General features: G+C 43.2%; 1 protein-coding gene across 1 annotated transcript in view; it reads left to right on the top strand.

The window, feature by feature from the left end:
- The window catches only part of SLCO4A1 (solute carrier organic anion transporter family member 4A1), a 196371-nt gene extending 187261 nt beyond the window's left edge, over window positions 1-9110 (top strand). The window contains exon 12 of the mRNA XM_063959291.1: window positions 6503-9110. Within this exon, the coding sequence (XP_063815361.1) occupies window positions 6503-6655 (153 nt within the window). The 3' untranslated portion in view covers window positions 6656-9110. The remainder of the gene's footprint in view (window positions 1-6502) is intronic.
- Window positions 9111-14458: the final 5348 nt, after the last annotated feature.

Raw genomic sequence — 14458 nt, 5'->3', positions numbered from 1 at the left:
GCGCTTCCTTTCTACACAGAGACAAGGGAAGAAGGAAAAAGCTGCACCAGTCAGCCAGTTCCCAGGATCAAATCTCTTCCCTCGCTTCCTCTGAGTCCACCGCATAACGCTGGGGCTCCACAGGTGGAGACAGGTGCGGTGGGGGCGCGTCTCGGGAACTGCAGGGACCAGTGGGCTTGCCCACAGGTGGATCCCTAGGTTTTGCAAGTAGTATCACAGGGATACAGGCTGGAGTTCGAGACGACTCCCCCTCGCCGTTGCCTTCACATCAGCCTCGCCTGCTGCCCTCGGAACGGTAGTACTGGCGGAAATTCACAAGCTGTACTTCCAGCAGGTGAAATCAAGGTACCCCTCCTTCAACAAGGCCGGGGTTACTATTCCAAAATGTTGTGGTACCGAAACCAGACGGTTCGGTGAGACCCATTCTAAAATTGAAATCCTTGAACACTTATATACGAAGGTTCAAGTTCAAAATGGAATCGCTCAGGGCGATTATTGCAAGCCTGGAAAATTTCAGGGTATCACTGGACATCAAGGATACTTACCTGCATGTCCCTATTTACCCTCTTCACCAGGTGTACCTCAAAATTGTGGCACAGGATTGTCATTACCAATTCCAGACGTTGCCGTTGGTCTGTCCCCGGCACTGAGGGTATTTACCAAGGTAATGGCCGAAGTACTTATCCCGTACTTGGACCATCTCCTTATAAAGGCGAGGTCCAGGGAGCAGTTGTTCGTCGGAGTAGCACTATCTTGGGAAATGCTACAACAGCACGGCTGGATTCTGAATATTCCAAAGTCGCAGCTGGTTCCTACGACGCGTCTACTTTTCCTGGATATGGTTCTGGACACAGAACAGGTTAAAATGGGTTTCTCCCGGAGGAGAAGTCCAAGGAGTTGGCGTCTCTAGACGGAGACCTCCTAATACAAATACAGGTATCGGTGCATCAATGCACGCGAGCCTTGAAAAAGATGGTAGCTTCTTACGAAGAATTTCCATTCGTCAATTCCCATGCAAGGGATCTGTTAGACAAGTGGTCCGGGTCGCATCCTCAGATGCATCGGCGGATAACCCTGTCTCCAAGGGCCAGGGTGTCGCTGTGGTGGTGACTGCAGGGGCAGTCACACAGGGAAGAAACTTCCAAGGCCTATGGAAAAGTCAGGAGACTTCCCTACACATAAATGTTCTGGAACTATGGGCCATTTACAATGCCCTAAGTCAGGCTAGACCCCTGCTTCAACACCGGCCGGTGCTGATCCAGTCAGACAACATCACGGCGGTCGCTCATGTAAACCGACAGGGCGGCACAAGAAGCAGGATGGCGATGGCAGAAGCCACAAGGATTCGCCGATGGGCGGAAAATCATGTGTTATCACTGTCAGCAGTGTTCATTCCTGGAGTGGACAACTGAGAAGCAGACTTTCTCAGCAGATATAACCTCCACCCGGGAGAGTGGGGACTTCATCCAGAAGTTTTCCAAATGATTGTACACCGTGGGGAAAGGCCACAGGTGGACAGGAGGGCGTCCCGCCTCAACAAAAAGCTACAAAGATATTGCGCCAGGTCAAGGGACCCTCAGGCGATAGCTGTGGACGCTCTGGTAACACAGTGGGTGTACCAGTCGTTGTATGTGTTCCCTTCTCTGCCTCTCATACACAGGGTAATGAGAATAATAAGAAGGAGAGGAATAAGAACTATACTCATTGTTCCGGGGGGCCAAGAAGAGCTTGGTACCCAGAACTCCAAGAAATGATCTCAGAGGACCCATGGCCTCTGCAGCTCAGACAGGACCTGCTGCAGCAGGGGCCCTGTCTGTTCCAAGACTTACCGCGGCTGCATTTGACGGCATGGCGGTTGAACGCCGGATCCTGAAGGAAAAAGGCATTCCGGAGGAAGTTATCCCTACGCTATTTAAAGCTGGGAAAGAAGTGAACGCAAACCATTATCACCGCATATGGCGGAAATATGTTGCGTGCTGTGAGGCCAGTACGGCCCCAAAGGAGGAATTTCAGCTAGGTCAATTTTTGCACTTCCTACAAGTCAGAGGTGACTATGGGCCTAAAATTGGGTTCCATTAAGGTCCTGATTTCGGCTCTATCGATTTTCTTCCAAAATAGAACTGGCTTCACTGCCTGAAGTTCAGATTTTTGTTAAGGGAGTGCTGCATAGTCAGCCCCCCGTTTGTGCCTCCAGTGGCACCGTGGGATCTCAACGTAGTGTTGGATTTCCTGAAGTCGCATTGAGTTGAGCCACTTAAATCCGTGGAGCTATAATACCTCACGTGAAAAGTGTTCATGCTGTGGGCCTTGGCGTCGACCAGGCGTGTATCAGAATTGGCGGCTTTGTCAAAAGCTCTTATCTGTATTTTATATGGATAAGGCGGAATTGAGGACTCGTTCCCAATTCCTTCCTAAGGTGGTCGCAGTTTTCATGTGAACCAACCTATTGTGGTACCTGCGGCTACTAGGGACTTGGAGGAATCCAAGTTGCTGGACGTAGTCAGGGCCCTGAAAATATATGTTTCCAGAACGGCTGGAGTCAGAAAATCTGACTCGCTGTTTATCCTGCATGCACCCAACAAGCTGGGTGCTCCTGCTTTTAAGCAGACTATTGCTCGTTGGATTTGTAGTACAATTCAGCTTGCACATTCTGTGGCAGGCCTGCCACAACCAAAATCTGTAAAAGCCCATTCCACAAGGAAGGTGGGCTCATCTTGGGCGGCTGCCCGAGGGGTCTCGGCTTTACAACTTTGCCGAGCAGCTACTTGGTCAGGGGCAAACACGTTTGCTAATTTCTACAAATTTGATACCCTGGCTGAGGAGGACCTGGAGTTCTCTCATTCGGTGCTGCAGAGTCATCCGCACTCTCCCGCCCGTTTGGGAGCTTTGGTATAATCCCCATGGTCCTTACGGAGTTCCCAGCATCCACTAGGACGTCAGAGAAAATAAGAATTTACTTACCGATAATTCTATTTCTCGTAGTCCGTAGTGGATGCTGGGCGCCCATCCCAAGTGCGGATTGTCTGCAATACTTGTATATAGTTATTGTTAACTAAATCGGGTTATTGTTGTAGTGAGCCATCTTTTCTAGAGGCTCATCTGTTATCATACTGTTAACTGGGTTCAGATCACAAGTTATACGGTGTGATTGGTGTGGCTGGTATGAGTCTTACCCGGGATTCAAAATCCTTCCTTATTGTGTACGCTCGTCCGGGCACAGTATCCTAACTGAGGCTTGGAGGAGGGTCATAGGGGGAGGAGCCAGTGCACACCAGATAGTCCTAAAGCTTTCTTTAGATGTGCCCAGTCTCCTGCGGAGCCGCTATTCCCCATGGTCCTTACGGAGTTCCCAGCATCCACTACGGACTACGAGAAATAGAATTATCGGTAAGTAAATTCTTATTTTAAAAGATTTTTTTATTCACACAAAATGAACAATATTCACAACCTAGACATTCGTCTTTGACGTAAGTATGTAAAAGCTTATTAAAACAATATAACAGTCTCATACAAAAACTTTTTTGAGCTGATGTGAGGGATTAACAGTCAGGTGATCACAGTCAGAAGTTGGAAGAGATGTATCTCCAACCAGATGCTTGTGGCAAAGGCTCTATTAACCCAATTCGCGAATTGGGTTAATAGAGCCTTTGCATTGTGTATGAGACTGTTATATTGTTTTAATAAGCTTTTACATACTTACGTCAAAGACGAATGTCTAGGTTGTGAATATTGTTCATTTTGTGTGAATAAAAAAATCTTTTAAATATTGTTATACTAAAGGCGCTTTGGCTCCCACGAGAATCTTTTACTATTATATATATATATATATATATATATATATATGTCTCATGATAATTTCAAAAATTTAAATGTTAGAAAAATTAAATCAAGGGGTGTGGGAAATTAATAACCAGCCTTTGACCTTAATGACTGCTGCTGGCTGGACTTATGTCAGTTTGCTATTCTAATAAAATTGGTTTTGGGCACAGCCAGAAGAACAGGGCGACTGTCTATGCAGGTATGCAGATTTGTTTGAATTTGACACTTGCGACTTTATGGGAGAGAGAAAGGACAAACTAACATAGACAGAGCGCGTTGAAGCTAATAAGTGATTTATTCATTGCTTCTGCACATTTTATGATTCTGTGAGCAGATTTTAGACCCTACAAACCACAGCTTAATTACTCTCTATGGGGGTAATTCCAAGTTGATTTCAGCATCAAATTTGTTAGCAGTTGGGTAAAACCATGTGCACTGCAGGGGGGGGCAGATATAACATTTGCAGAGAGAGTTAGATTTGGGTGGGTTATTTTGTTTCTGTGCAGGGTAAATACTGTCTGCTTTATTTTTACACTGCAATTTAGATTTCAGTTTGAACACACCCCACCCAAATCTAACTCTCTCTGCAAATGTTATATCTGCCACACCTGCAGTGCAAATGGTTTTGCCCAACAGCTAACAAATTTGATGCTGCGATCAACTTGGAATTACCCCCTATGTGCAAGATAAATTGTCAGCAGAAATTACCAACAAGAAATATAGACAAGTCACATATTGCATGGTAATGGAAACATACTTTCAGTGATTTCCAGCTGTAATTGTTACTGACCATTTGAGGAAACATTGGCCCTCATTCCAAGTTGTTCGCTCGCTAGCTGCTTTTAGCAGCATTGCACACGCTAAGCCGCCGCCCTCTTGGGGTGTATCCTAGCTTAGCAGAATTGCGAACGAAAGATTCGCAAAATTGCGAATAGAAATTTCTTAGCAGTTTCTGAGTAGCTCCAGATTTACTCTGCCACTGCGATCAGTTCAGTCAGTTTCGTTCCTGGTTTGACGTCACAAACACACCCAGCATTCGCCCAGGCACTCCCCCGTTTCTCCAGCCACTCCTGCGTTTTTCCCAGAAACGGCAGCGTTTTTTCACACACACCCATAAAACGGCCAGTTTCCGCCCAGAAACACCCACTTCCTGTCAATCACACTCCGATCACCAGAACAAAGAAAAATCCTCGTAAAGCCGTGAGTAAAATACCTAACTTTTGAATAAAATGACTAAGCGCATGCGCTCTGCGAACATTGCGCATTCGCAGTAAGCGACTAATCGCAATATAGAGAAAATCGTCAACGAGCGAACAACTCGGAATGAGGGCCATTGGCCCTCATTCCGAGTTGATCGGTCGCAAGGCGAATTTAGCAGAGTTACACACGCTAAGCCGCCGCCTACTGGGAGTGAATCTTAGCTTCTTAAAATTGCGACCGATGTATTCGCAATATTGCGATTACTAACTACTTAGCAGTTTCAGAGTAGCTCCAGACTTACTCTGCCTGTGCGATCAGTTCAGTGCTTGTCGTTCCTGGTTGACGTCACAAACACACCCAGCGTTCGCCCAGGCACTCCCACCGTTTCTCCAGCCACTCCTGCGTTTTTTCCGGAAACGGTAGCGTTTTCAGCAACACGCCCCTGAAACGCCGTGTTTCCGCCCAGTAACACCCATTTCCTGTCAATCACATTACGATCGCCGGAGCGAAGAAAAAGCCGTGAGTAAAAATACTTTCTTCATAGTAAAGTTACTTGGCGCAGTCGCAGTGCGAACTTTGCGCATGCGTACTAAGCGGATTTTCACTGCGATGCGATGAAAAAGAACGAGCGAACAACTCGGAATGAGGGCCATTGTTTCAACAATGCAGATACTTATGGGTCTATTTACTAAAGTGCGGGTTTATAGAAACAGTAACGTTGCCCATAGCAACCAATCAAATTCTAGCTAATATGTAGAAGGTGATAGCAAATGATAAGTAGAACATTATTGGTTACTATGGACAACATCTTCACTTCTGTAAACCCACACTTTAGTAAATATGCCCCTAACAGTGGTCCTTGCTGTCTGTCAATTTCAGTGTATCAAATAAACACAAGAAAGTTACTAGTTGGTTGTCTGTGCTAACATGCCAGCTTAATAATGACCTATTAATGTGGTTACAGGATGTTTTTTTATATACAGATGTAGCCATGATCATCTTTATTGTGATACGACATGCTGCACTTCGGCTTGCTGCATGGCATGCTGGGTTGCGACTATTCGCAGCCGGCGATTGCTCAATTAGTCCTAATGGAATTATTGGAGCGTTCACCGACTGCGATTAGTCACGGAACCGCCTGCCACGCAGCATGCCGCATGACAGCAAGATGAGCATGGCTACATCTACCATTATTGAAGTAGGTGTTGTGCTGAATGTCAGATCCTTCTATGTCACCAAAATCTTGATATTACAGTGCAATCCGACTCCTCTTTTTATGTATATAAGTCAATAAGGAAATATTTATAATTAGACCAGAAAGCAGCAGATAAAAAATTCCTATACATTTAAAATCATATTCATATCATTTGAGGAATCTATTTTTTTTTTTTTAAATGTATTCAATGTGTTCTTATTTTCATTGCGTGGTTCATGTTTTGCTAAATTCCATGTGTTAATTTTAACACTTCACTTTCTGTCACAGGTGATTGGATCAGTGTTCTTCCTACTCGCTCTGTGTCTTTATAAACCTCCCCCTGTTTCCCCCGTAAGCAGCATGGACAAAACAGCCAATGGGCATTCAGAAAAAGTCTCTCAAGAAGAAACTGCTGTGACCTCATCAGCAAGTCCCACCTAGCTGCCCCTCTGCCACCATATGTCCTCATTACCTAGCGCTATTGCTGTGTTGCCTTCACGTATCACACAAGTCTGTAATACTAAATGCAGTCACATAATATTGAGCTACAGTGTTGTCACTATTCAAGTATTTTTATTTTTGGTTACATTGTATTTTTAAAGACTTCTTCCTTAGGGAAAAAAGGGCTATTTAGAGTACTGTAGCGTCGCATGCATCTCATGTGTCACAGAATGCAACGATAAACACGATTTCAGCAAAACTGCACCAGAGTTAGCACAAAAAGCCTTTATGTTTTAGTTAGTACTTAAAAAAAGAAAACGTTCAATGCTAAATGGTTTTCTTTGACCCTGGAAGGACCCTGTCTTGGTAAATAATGCATTTCCTTCTTGTTTTATTTTTTTTAATTTTTATAAAGCATTGCAGTATATTAGAGAAACTCAGCGCATTGGCAGCCGCGTGCATCACATAGACAGTCTGCCACAAGACTATTCCAAACACTACTGTCTTTCTGGAAAATGATGACATACAGATGTGTCCTCATACATCTAGCCTCAATACAGCACGCAGTGGGAGATGCCTGACGCAAGTGAGCTGACAGATTCTATGCAACTCTGCTAGCGTCTGGTGTACTGATTAATCTAATGTGACCCTAGTATAAATGTGTGCGACTGAGTCTGTATATGAAGCACAACAGAACTTGGCAGACTCAGAGACTTAGTCGCACACAGATATACAAATGTTGCATATTGGACAGTACGGATGGTGTAATGGTTAGCATTACTGCCTCACAGCACTGAGGTCATGGGTTTGATTCCAACCATGGCCCTAACTGTGCGGAGTTTGTATATTCTCCCCATACTTGTGTGGATTTCCTCCGGGTACTCCGGTTTCCTCCCACGTTCCAAAAATATACTGGTAGGTTTATTGATTCCCTACAAAATTAACCCTAGCGTGAATGTGTCTGTGTGTACATGTGGTAGGGAATATAGATTGTGAATGGGCAAATATTCTTTGTAAAGTGCTGCGGAATATGTGTGCGCTATATAAATAACTGGTAATAAATAATATCAAATTACTGGTTACAGTCTCCTGGTGCATCCTTGATGCATTGTGTTGTGACGAATACGTATTTTTGGCAAAAAGGATGCCTGACGCTAGCAGAGTCTCATAGGACCAGCTATGCCAAGAGGTGCTGTTTGGCGTGACTGCAGCAATGATGTATGAAGACACATTGTATTTAGATGTTGAAACATTGTGGATACAGACATTGCATTTACTCTGGTTCATAGTCCTTGTGCTGCATTAACAGTGGCTATCTCAAAATGGGCAACATTACGATTCCATTATTGTCTGTCAATGTTAAATTCTAAAGTATGGTCACCAGAACTAAACTAGAACCGTATAAGCAGATAAAGGGCGTATTGACAACCACTCGCTCATAGAGTATGCCTGCCCATAGTACAGTATGTTTCATTAAGCTAAAACTGGATATAGATCCGTTCTGAGCACAGTGTTACCAGACATACATCTTAACAATTCGAAAAACATTATTTTTCTTAAAGGCAAACAAATTCCTCTCTCCTAAAATATCCTCCTGTACTTGCTTCATTTTTAAGGGGGGTACTCACGGAGAGATCCATGCTTAAAATCTAAGCAATCTGACTAGATTGCTTAGATTTTAAGCATGGATCTCTCGTGTGTATGCCCCCCAGCGATAGCGATGCGTGGCCCAGCGCGTTGCTTTCGCCGGTGTTTGGTTGGTCTGCATGCAGGCTCAATCTAGCACATCGCTCATTTCACCCGGCGGGTGAAATAAGCGCCCCATCCCCTCCCCCCCTCGCTCAGCACACATCGCACTGTGCTGAGTGGGGGGAGAGATGTGTGCTGAGCGGTGAAATGAGCGACCTGTTAAGGGGAGTACACATGGAGCGATCGCTGCTTAAAATCTAAGCAATCTGACTAGATTGCTTAGATGTTAAGAACAGATCACTCGTGTGTACCCCACACAGCGATAGCCACATCGCTATCGCCGGTGCTAGATTGGCCTGCATGCAGGCTCAATCTAGCACGTCGCTCACTTCACCCGCTGGGTGAAATGAGCGGCCCCCCGCCCTCCCCCGCATCGCTCAGCACACATCGCACTGTGATGAGCGGCGGGAGAGATGTGTGCTGAGCGGTTCGCTCAGCACACATCTCTCCCGTGTATATGGGCCTATAGAGTGTGCCTGTCCCCAATCTAGTACCAGCGATAGCGATGCGCGGCCCTATCGCTGTGGGGCATACACATGGAGAGATTCGTGCTTAACTTCTAAGCAATCTAGTCAGATTGCTTAGAATTTAAGCATGGATCTCTCTGTGTACCCCCTTTACACTATTGGTAAGTAAAGGGCAGTACACACGGGGAGAGATGTGTGCTGAGCGATCTGTTACAGACCGCTCAGCACACATCTCCCCCCCCCCCCCCCCGCTATCGCTGGAGGGCATACACACGGAGAGATCCATGCTTAAAAATCTAAGCAATCTAGTCAGATTGCTTAGATTTTAAGAACGGATCTCTCCGTGTGTGTACCCCCCTAGTCATTGGGCAACCTTGCTCAGAAGACGCTTTTTCATTTATGTGTTGACCTGCAGTAAAATCTGCAATAAAAGCCCGGACTCTGCTGAACCTAAATTGAGATATGAGGAATAAAAGGAATTGTTTGTTTTTTTGAACAAAAGAAGAATTAGAAAAATTATCCCTTTATCTGTATCCTGAATATAATTCTGTGAAGGGGGGTACACACGGAGAGACTAGACTAGATTGCTTAGAAATTAAGCATGGGTCTCTCCATGTGTATGCCCATGCGTGGCCCCTGGCGTCACTATCGCTGACTCTAGAGCCAAATCTTGTAGATCTCTCACTTCACTGCTGTGTGAAATGAGCGTCCCCCCTCGCTCAGCACACATCACACTGTGTGCTAAGCGGGAGGAGAGGTGTGTGCTGAGCGGTCTGTGCTAGATCGCTCAGCACACATCTCTACGTGTGTACGGGGCTTTACAGACTCAAGATCATGCCTTTTCAAACGTGTTGTTTTTTAGTAATCAATATATTAACAAGTCAGAAATGCTATACAGCACATGCTACTTATACAGTAAAATGGTTGTGAGCCAGGCGTATGGCTCATTCTTTCAGTGCTCATCATGACTAATCTTACAAAGAAAGATAAAAAATAACTATGCATATGTTTGTTTTACAGGTATTTTCTGAATGTGTAATACAGAATGTATACCATTACCATACTATATATATATATATATATATATATATATATATACTGTTATGTGTATTTAATGTATATAATGCTGATATTGAAGTTGGCTTACTTTTATGCATTTTAAATGAATGCACATAGTAAGGAGTTAGCACATTTTCATTTGTCATTTTGAATGGCAAAAGCCGTATACAGTAATCAGCCATTCATAGTTAGGGTTTTGTGCTCAATTCCATTGTATACATTCCTAAAGGAACAACTGTATCCTGTCACAATAGTTTGAAACTGATGTGAAAAGGGAAGTACTCCCTCTTAAATCTGTCATTAACAATCATCCAGTTCTCATCGAGTCCTAAAATGTTATAGTTCATAACAGATTTTACTGTGTCATTATTTATTCATCAAAGAACAAGCCAATATAATGAAACCATAGGTGTAAAAGTAAATACACCTTATGCTGCTATCATATCAAGTGCACTTCATTAGTTGATCGTTAGGAAGCGCTACTACTTCTGTATACAAGCACAACCTTCTGCAGTTCATTCGGAAGCAATCCAGGGAAGAGACGAAACATCTTATCAGTCTAGAAAGGGTTATAAAGACATTCCCAAACAATTTGAAAAAGGCTTCACTTTCCTTTTCACATGGCTGACACAAAATGTTTATTGCTTGCTGATAAACCGCTATTACTTCCTGTTAGCTTTTTATTTCTAATTTCAGTTTTAATGTTTTATCATGTGTGTGCTGTTACTTTAAAACTAAGGTTAAGTTTAATTCTGAAGACCAGATCCATATGCAAACGAAACGTGTTTTTTAAATGCCAATTGAAACTGAATGGTGCATTAAATATTATATGGCCATATTTGGGATGCAGTTAGAATACCATCTGTCGGGATCCCAGCGTTCAGGAGACCGATGCTGGAATCACAACAGCCGGTAAAATACCCACGCCCGGAATCCCGACCACCTCCTGGTATTCCCACTTGGTTGGTGGGTCAACGCCACCAACCGAGTGGGAATATGACCTGTGGCAAGCCACCGGGCCTGAAACGTGGCGAGCCCACGAGGGGACTCGCTGCCAGAATTCCGGCAGATGCGATGCCGCTGTCAATATACTGACAGCCGGCATCCCGTTTGCCGGGATATCATATGTATTCTTCATATTTAACAAGTAGCTCTCCCATTACATTGCCTCCTCTTACATTCCATTAAGCCAAACACTGAGCTGTACAGTATAAGTTTTGTTACTATGACCCTCTTCTACTCTTTACTTTTTGAAGTTTACTAATATTGAATTTAGGTGCAAAATTGTCATTGAACTACCATCTTTGATCTAGACAGTAAACACCAGTGTCCTCTTGGTTCCTGTAGTCTAGTGTCAATTTTATGCTTAAATACAGTGTTAGCATATTAGTTCTTTATTTATAAAAATAATTAGCACAGAATCCTCTTAGATAATATATTTGTATTGTTGTGTGTTTAGTTTATAGACAAGTCTTGGATGAGCATGCAATATTCAAAATAGTTTTTAATATTTTTTTGGCGGCGTTCTCTCCTGCTTTGAGCACTCATAATTTTATTACTGTGATGGGACATGGTGTCTAAATGTAACTTTTTAATACATTGTTAAAAAATTTTTTTAACTGCTTTAGATGGAGTTTGTTTCACTCACTTGCAGAATTAAATACTAGGAAAGTGGTAAAGGGACACAAGTCACACCACCATCATGAAATACATATCCTGGCCCCTCCCCCCTTATTATACATTAGTTCAACGAGATGCATTGCTGGGACAACTTTTAGAGGCAAGCATGTCACCTGCTTTTTTAGCTGACTAGCTTACTATATACTAAAAAAATAATCAGTAACGCTATAATACAAGTTGCTCTATATGATGACAGCTCTATTAACATTTACAGTATGTAAAAGTATCATACTATGATAGAACGTGGGATGCTTGCTTATATACATTGCTATGCAGATGAGTGCAAGTATCTGTTGTCAAAGGTAAAATACTTCTGTAGATTTCATTAGATTTAGTGACAGGAAATGTACTGTGCATTGGATACAATTTACCCCATGATAATATTATTTATCTGAAATGTATCCAGTTACGATAAGCTCCTGCAACCTTTACATATATGTAGTGGTTGAAAATATTAGAATTAGCTCTTTTATATACAGCAATTTGTATGATTCAAACAGACCAATAAAACTTCTTTTGTTTGAAAATCTTTTTTTTTTTAAAGCTAAAACATTGATTTGTAATTTACAACCATGAAAGAAATACTGTTGTTATCCGATCTGATATGAGGAGGCTTTATATAAGCTCATGAATCTGTCAGTTAAACAGAATGTTTGTTTCCATAATAATGACCCTGATCTTTGTTTCCAGCAGTTCTTAGCCAATCACTGAGCACCTTCAGTACTCCATAGCTGCTGACCTTCATGTGTCAGCCACTTGCCACCACTGTTCTACACACATCTCTGCATTATCCATCTTGTATAAGCAGTATATTCCATGGTTTTATCCACCCGGCATAGACAATATAGTCCATGGTATTATACGTCCGGCATAGACAATATAGTCCATGGTATTATACATCCGGCATAGACAATATAGTCCATGGTATTATATATCCAGCATAGACAATATAGTCCAATATTACTAGCAACATAAAGGGGTCATTAGACAGCAAAGGCACAGGTTACACTTTTCTGTAAAGAACTAGGCAGACAGCCCAGGATGTGTGTGAGATACCTCCAACAGTTTAATGATGTTTTATAATTTACAGGTTCTATGTTTTTTTTTCTGTATTTTTTGTATAAATTTGTATTTATGTACATGTAAGAATTTTATAAATAATGCTAAAAGAAAAATATCAGCAGTTTTGAGTTTTTATTTATTTATTAGTAGATAGATATAGATTGAAAGACAAATAAAATCACACCTTTCAACAGGTAATGCCAGATTGCTTCACATTTCCCCCATTAAAAAAGAGTGAAAGCAGAAATATAAGGACTTTAGTCTAAACCCGGAAGTGATGGCATTACCGATACAGCTGTGTTTAGGAATGGCCATCGGTGGGCTGTCCATGGATGTTTGCCATCGATGGTGATGGCAGTGATAACCATCGATGGCACATAAGCCATGATCCAGGGTGTAGGACTCTTAACGGAGTAGGCTCAAAGGGAGAAGATATATAATTTTAATGTCAAAGCCTGGACTTAGCCTGGACTTAAATTGGACAATAAACTGAAAGAAAACATCTAACAACACAAATAACAACAGATGTACTACTATCAATATCAATTGTATGTGCAAATGTATCACCCTTCAACTTTCACTCTGCGAACACTATGCAACCCATCTGCAGAAAGCAACATATGTAAGATCAAGTTTCCATCCATAATCAGGATCACAAAGATCTTCATTGGCACAATTGTGTGTTCACCTTCTTATCACACCAAACAAATCCTGTCTGTATGACCTTGACAATATGCACTCTATTTCCATGTTTTTGATGCATTTACAATTTTTATTTCTTCAGTTACTTGTATGTTTATTTGCAGTATTCACAAACATCTTCATACACATCCTGAACCTATATCATTTTGTCTTTATACACTTGCAAATCCAGTCTGAATTACCTTTGCCTTTTGCTTACCCTCTCATGTCTTCTCATTTCTAACACCTCCTTCTACTTCAATTTCTACAACTACATTAACTTTCTGCTGTAACCAAATTTTCTCTGACGTCCTAGTGGATGCTGGGAACTCCGTAAGGACCATGGGGAATAGACGGGCTCCGCAGGAGACTGGGCACTCTAAAAGAAAGATTAGGTACTATCTGGTGTGCACTGGCTCCTCCCTCTATGCCCCTCCTCCAGACCTCAGTTAGAATCTGTGCCCGGCCAGAGCTGGGCGCTCCTAGTGGGCTCTACTGAGCTTGCTAGAAAGAAAGTATTTGTTAGGTTTTTTATTTTCAGTGAGATCTGCTGGCAACAGACTCACTGCTACGTGGGACTGAGGGGAGAGAAGCAAACCTACCTGCTTGCAGCTAGCTTGTGCTTCTTAGGCTACTGGACACCATTAGCTCCAGAGGGTTCGAACACAGGGCCTAACCTCGATCGTCCGTTCCCGGAGCCGCGCCGCCGTCCCCCTTGCAGAGCCAGAAGACAGAAAAGAAGCGATGAAATCGGCGGCAGAAGACTCCTGTCTTCATTAAGGTAGCGCACAGCACCGCAGCTGTGCCCCATTGCTCCCACAGCACACCACACACTCCGGTCACTGTAGGGTGCAGGGCGCTGGGGGGGGGGGGGGGGGGGCGCCCTGGGCAGCAATAAAAATACCTTTGGCATAAAAATACACATAATACAGTCTGTGACTGTATATGTGTAAAACCCCCGCCATTTTTAGTCAGAAACAGGACAGAAGCCCGCCGCTGAGGGGGCGGGGCCTTCTTCCTCAGCACACCAGCGCCATTTTCTCTTCACAGCTCCGCTGGAAGGAAGCTCCCCAGGCTCTCCCCTGCAGTATCCTGGTACACAAAG

The sequence above is a fragment of the Pseudophryne corroboree genome, chromosome 3 (genome assembly GCF_028390025.1).
Source record: "Pseudophryne corroboree isolate aPseCor3 chromosome 3, aPseCor3.hap2, whole genome shotgun sequence".
NCBI lineage: Eukaryota > Metazoa > Chordata > Amphibia > Anura > Myobatrachidae > Pseudophryne > Pseudophryne corroboree.
This window is presented reverse-complemented; position numbering and strand designations above follow the sequence as displayed.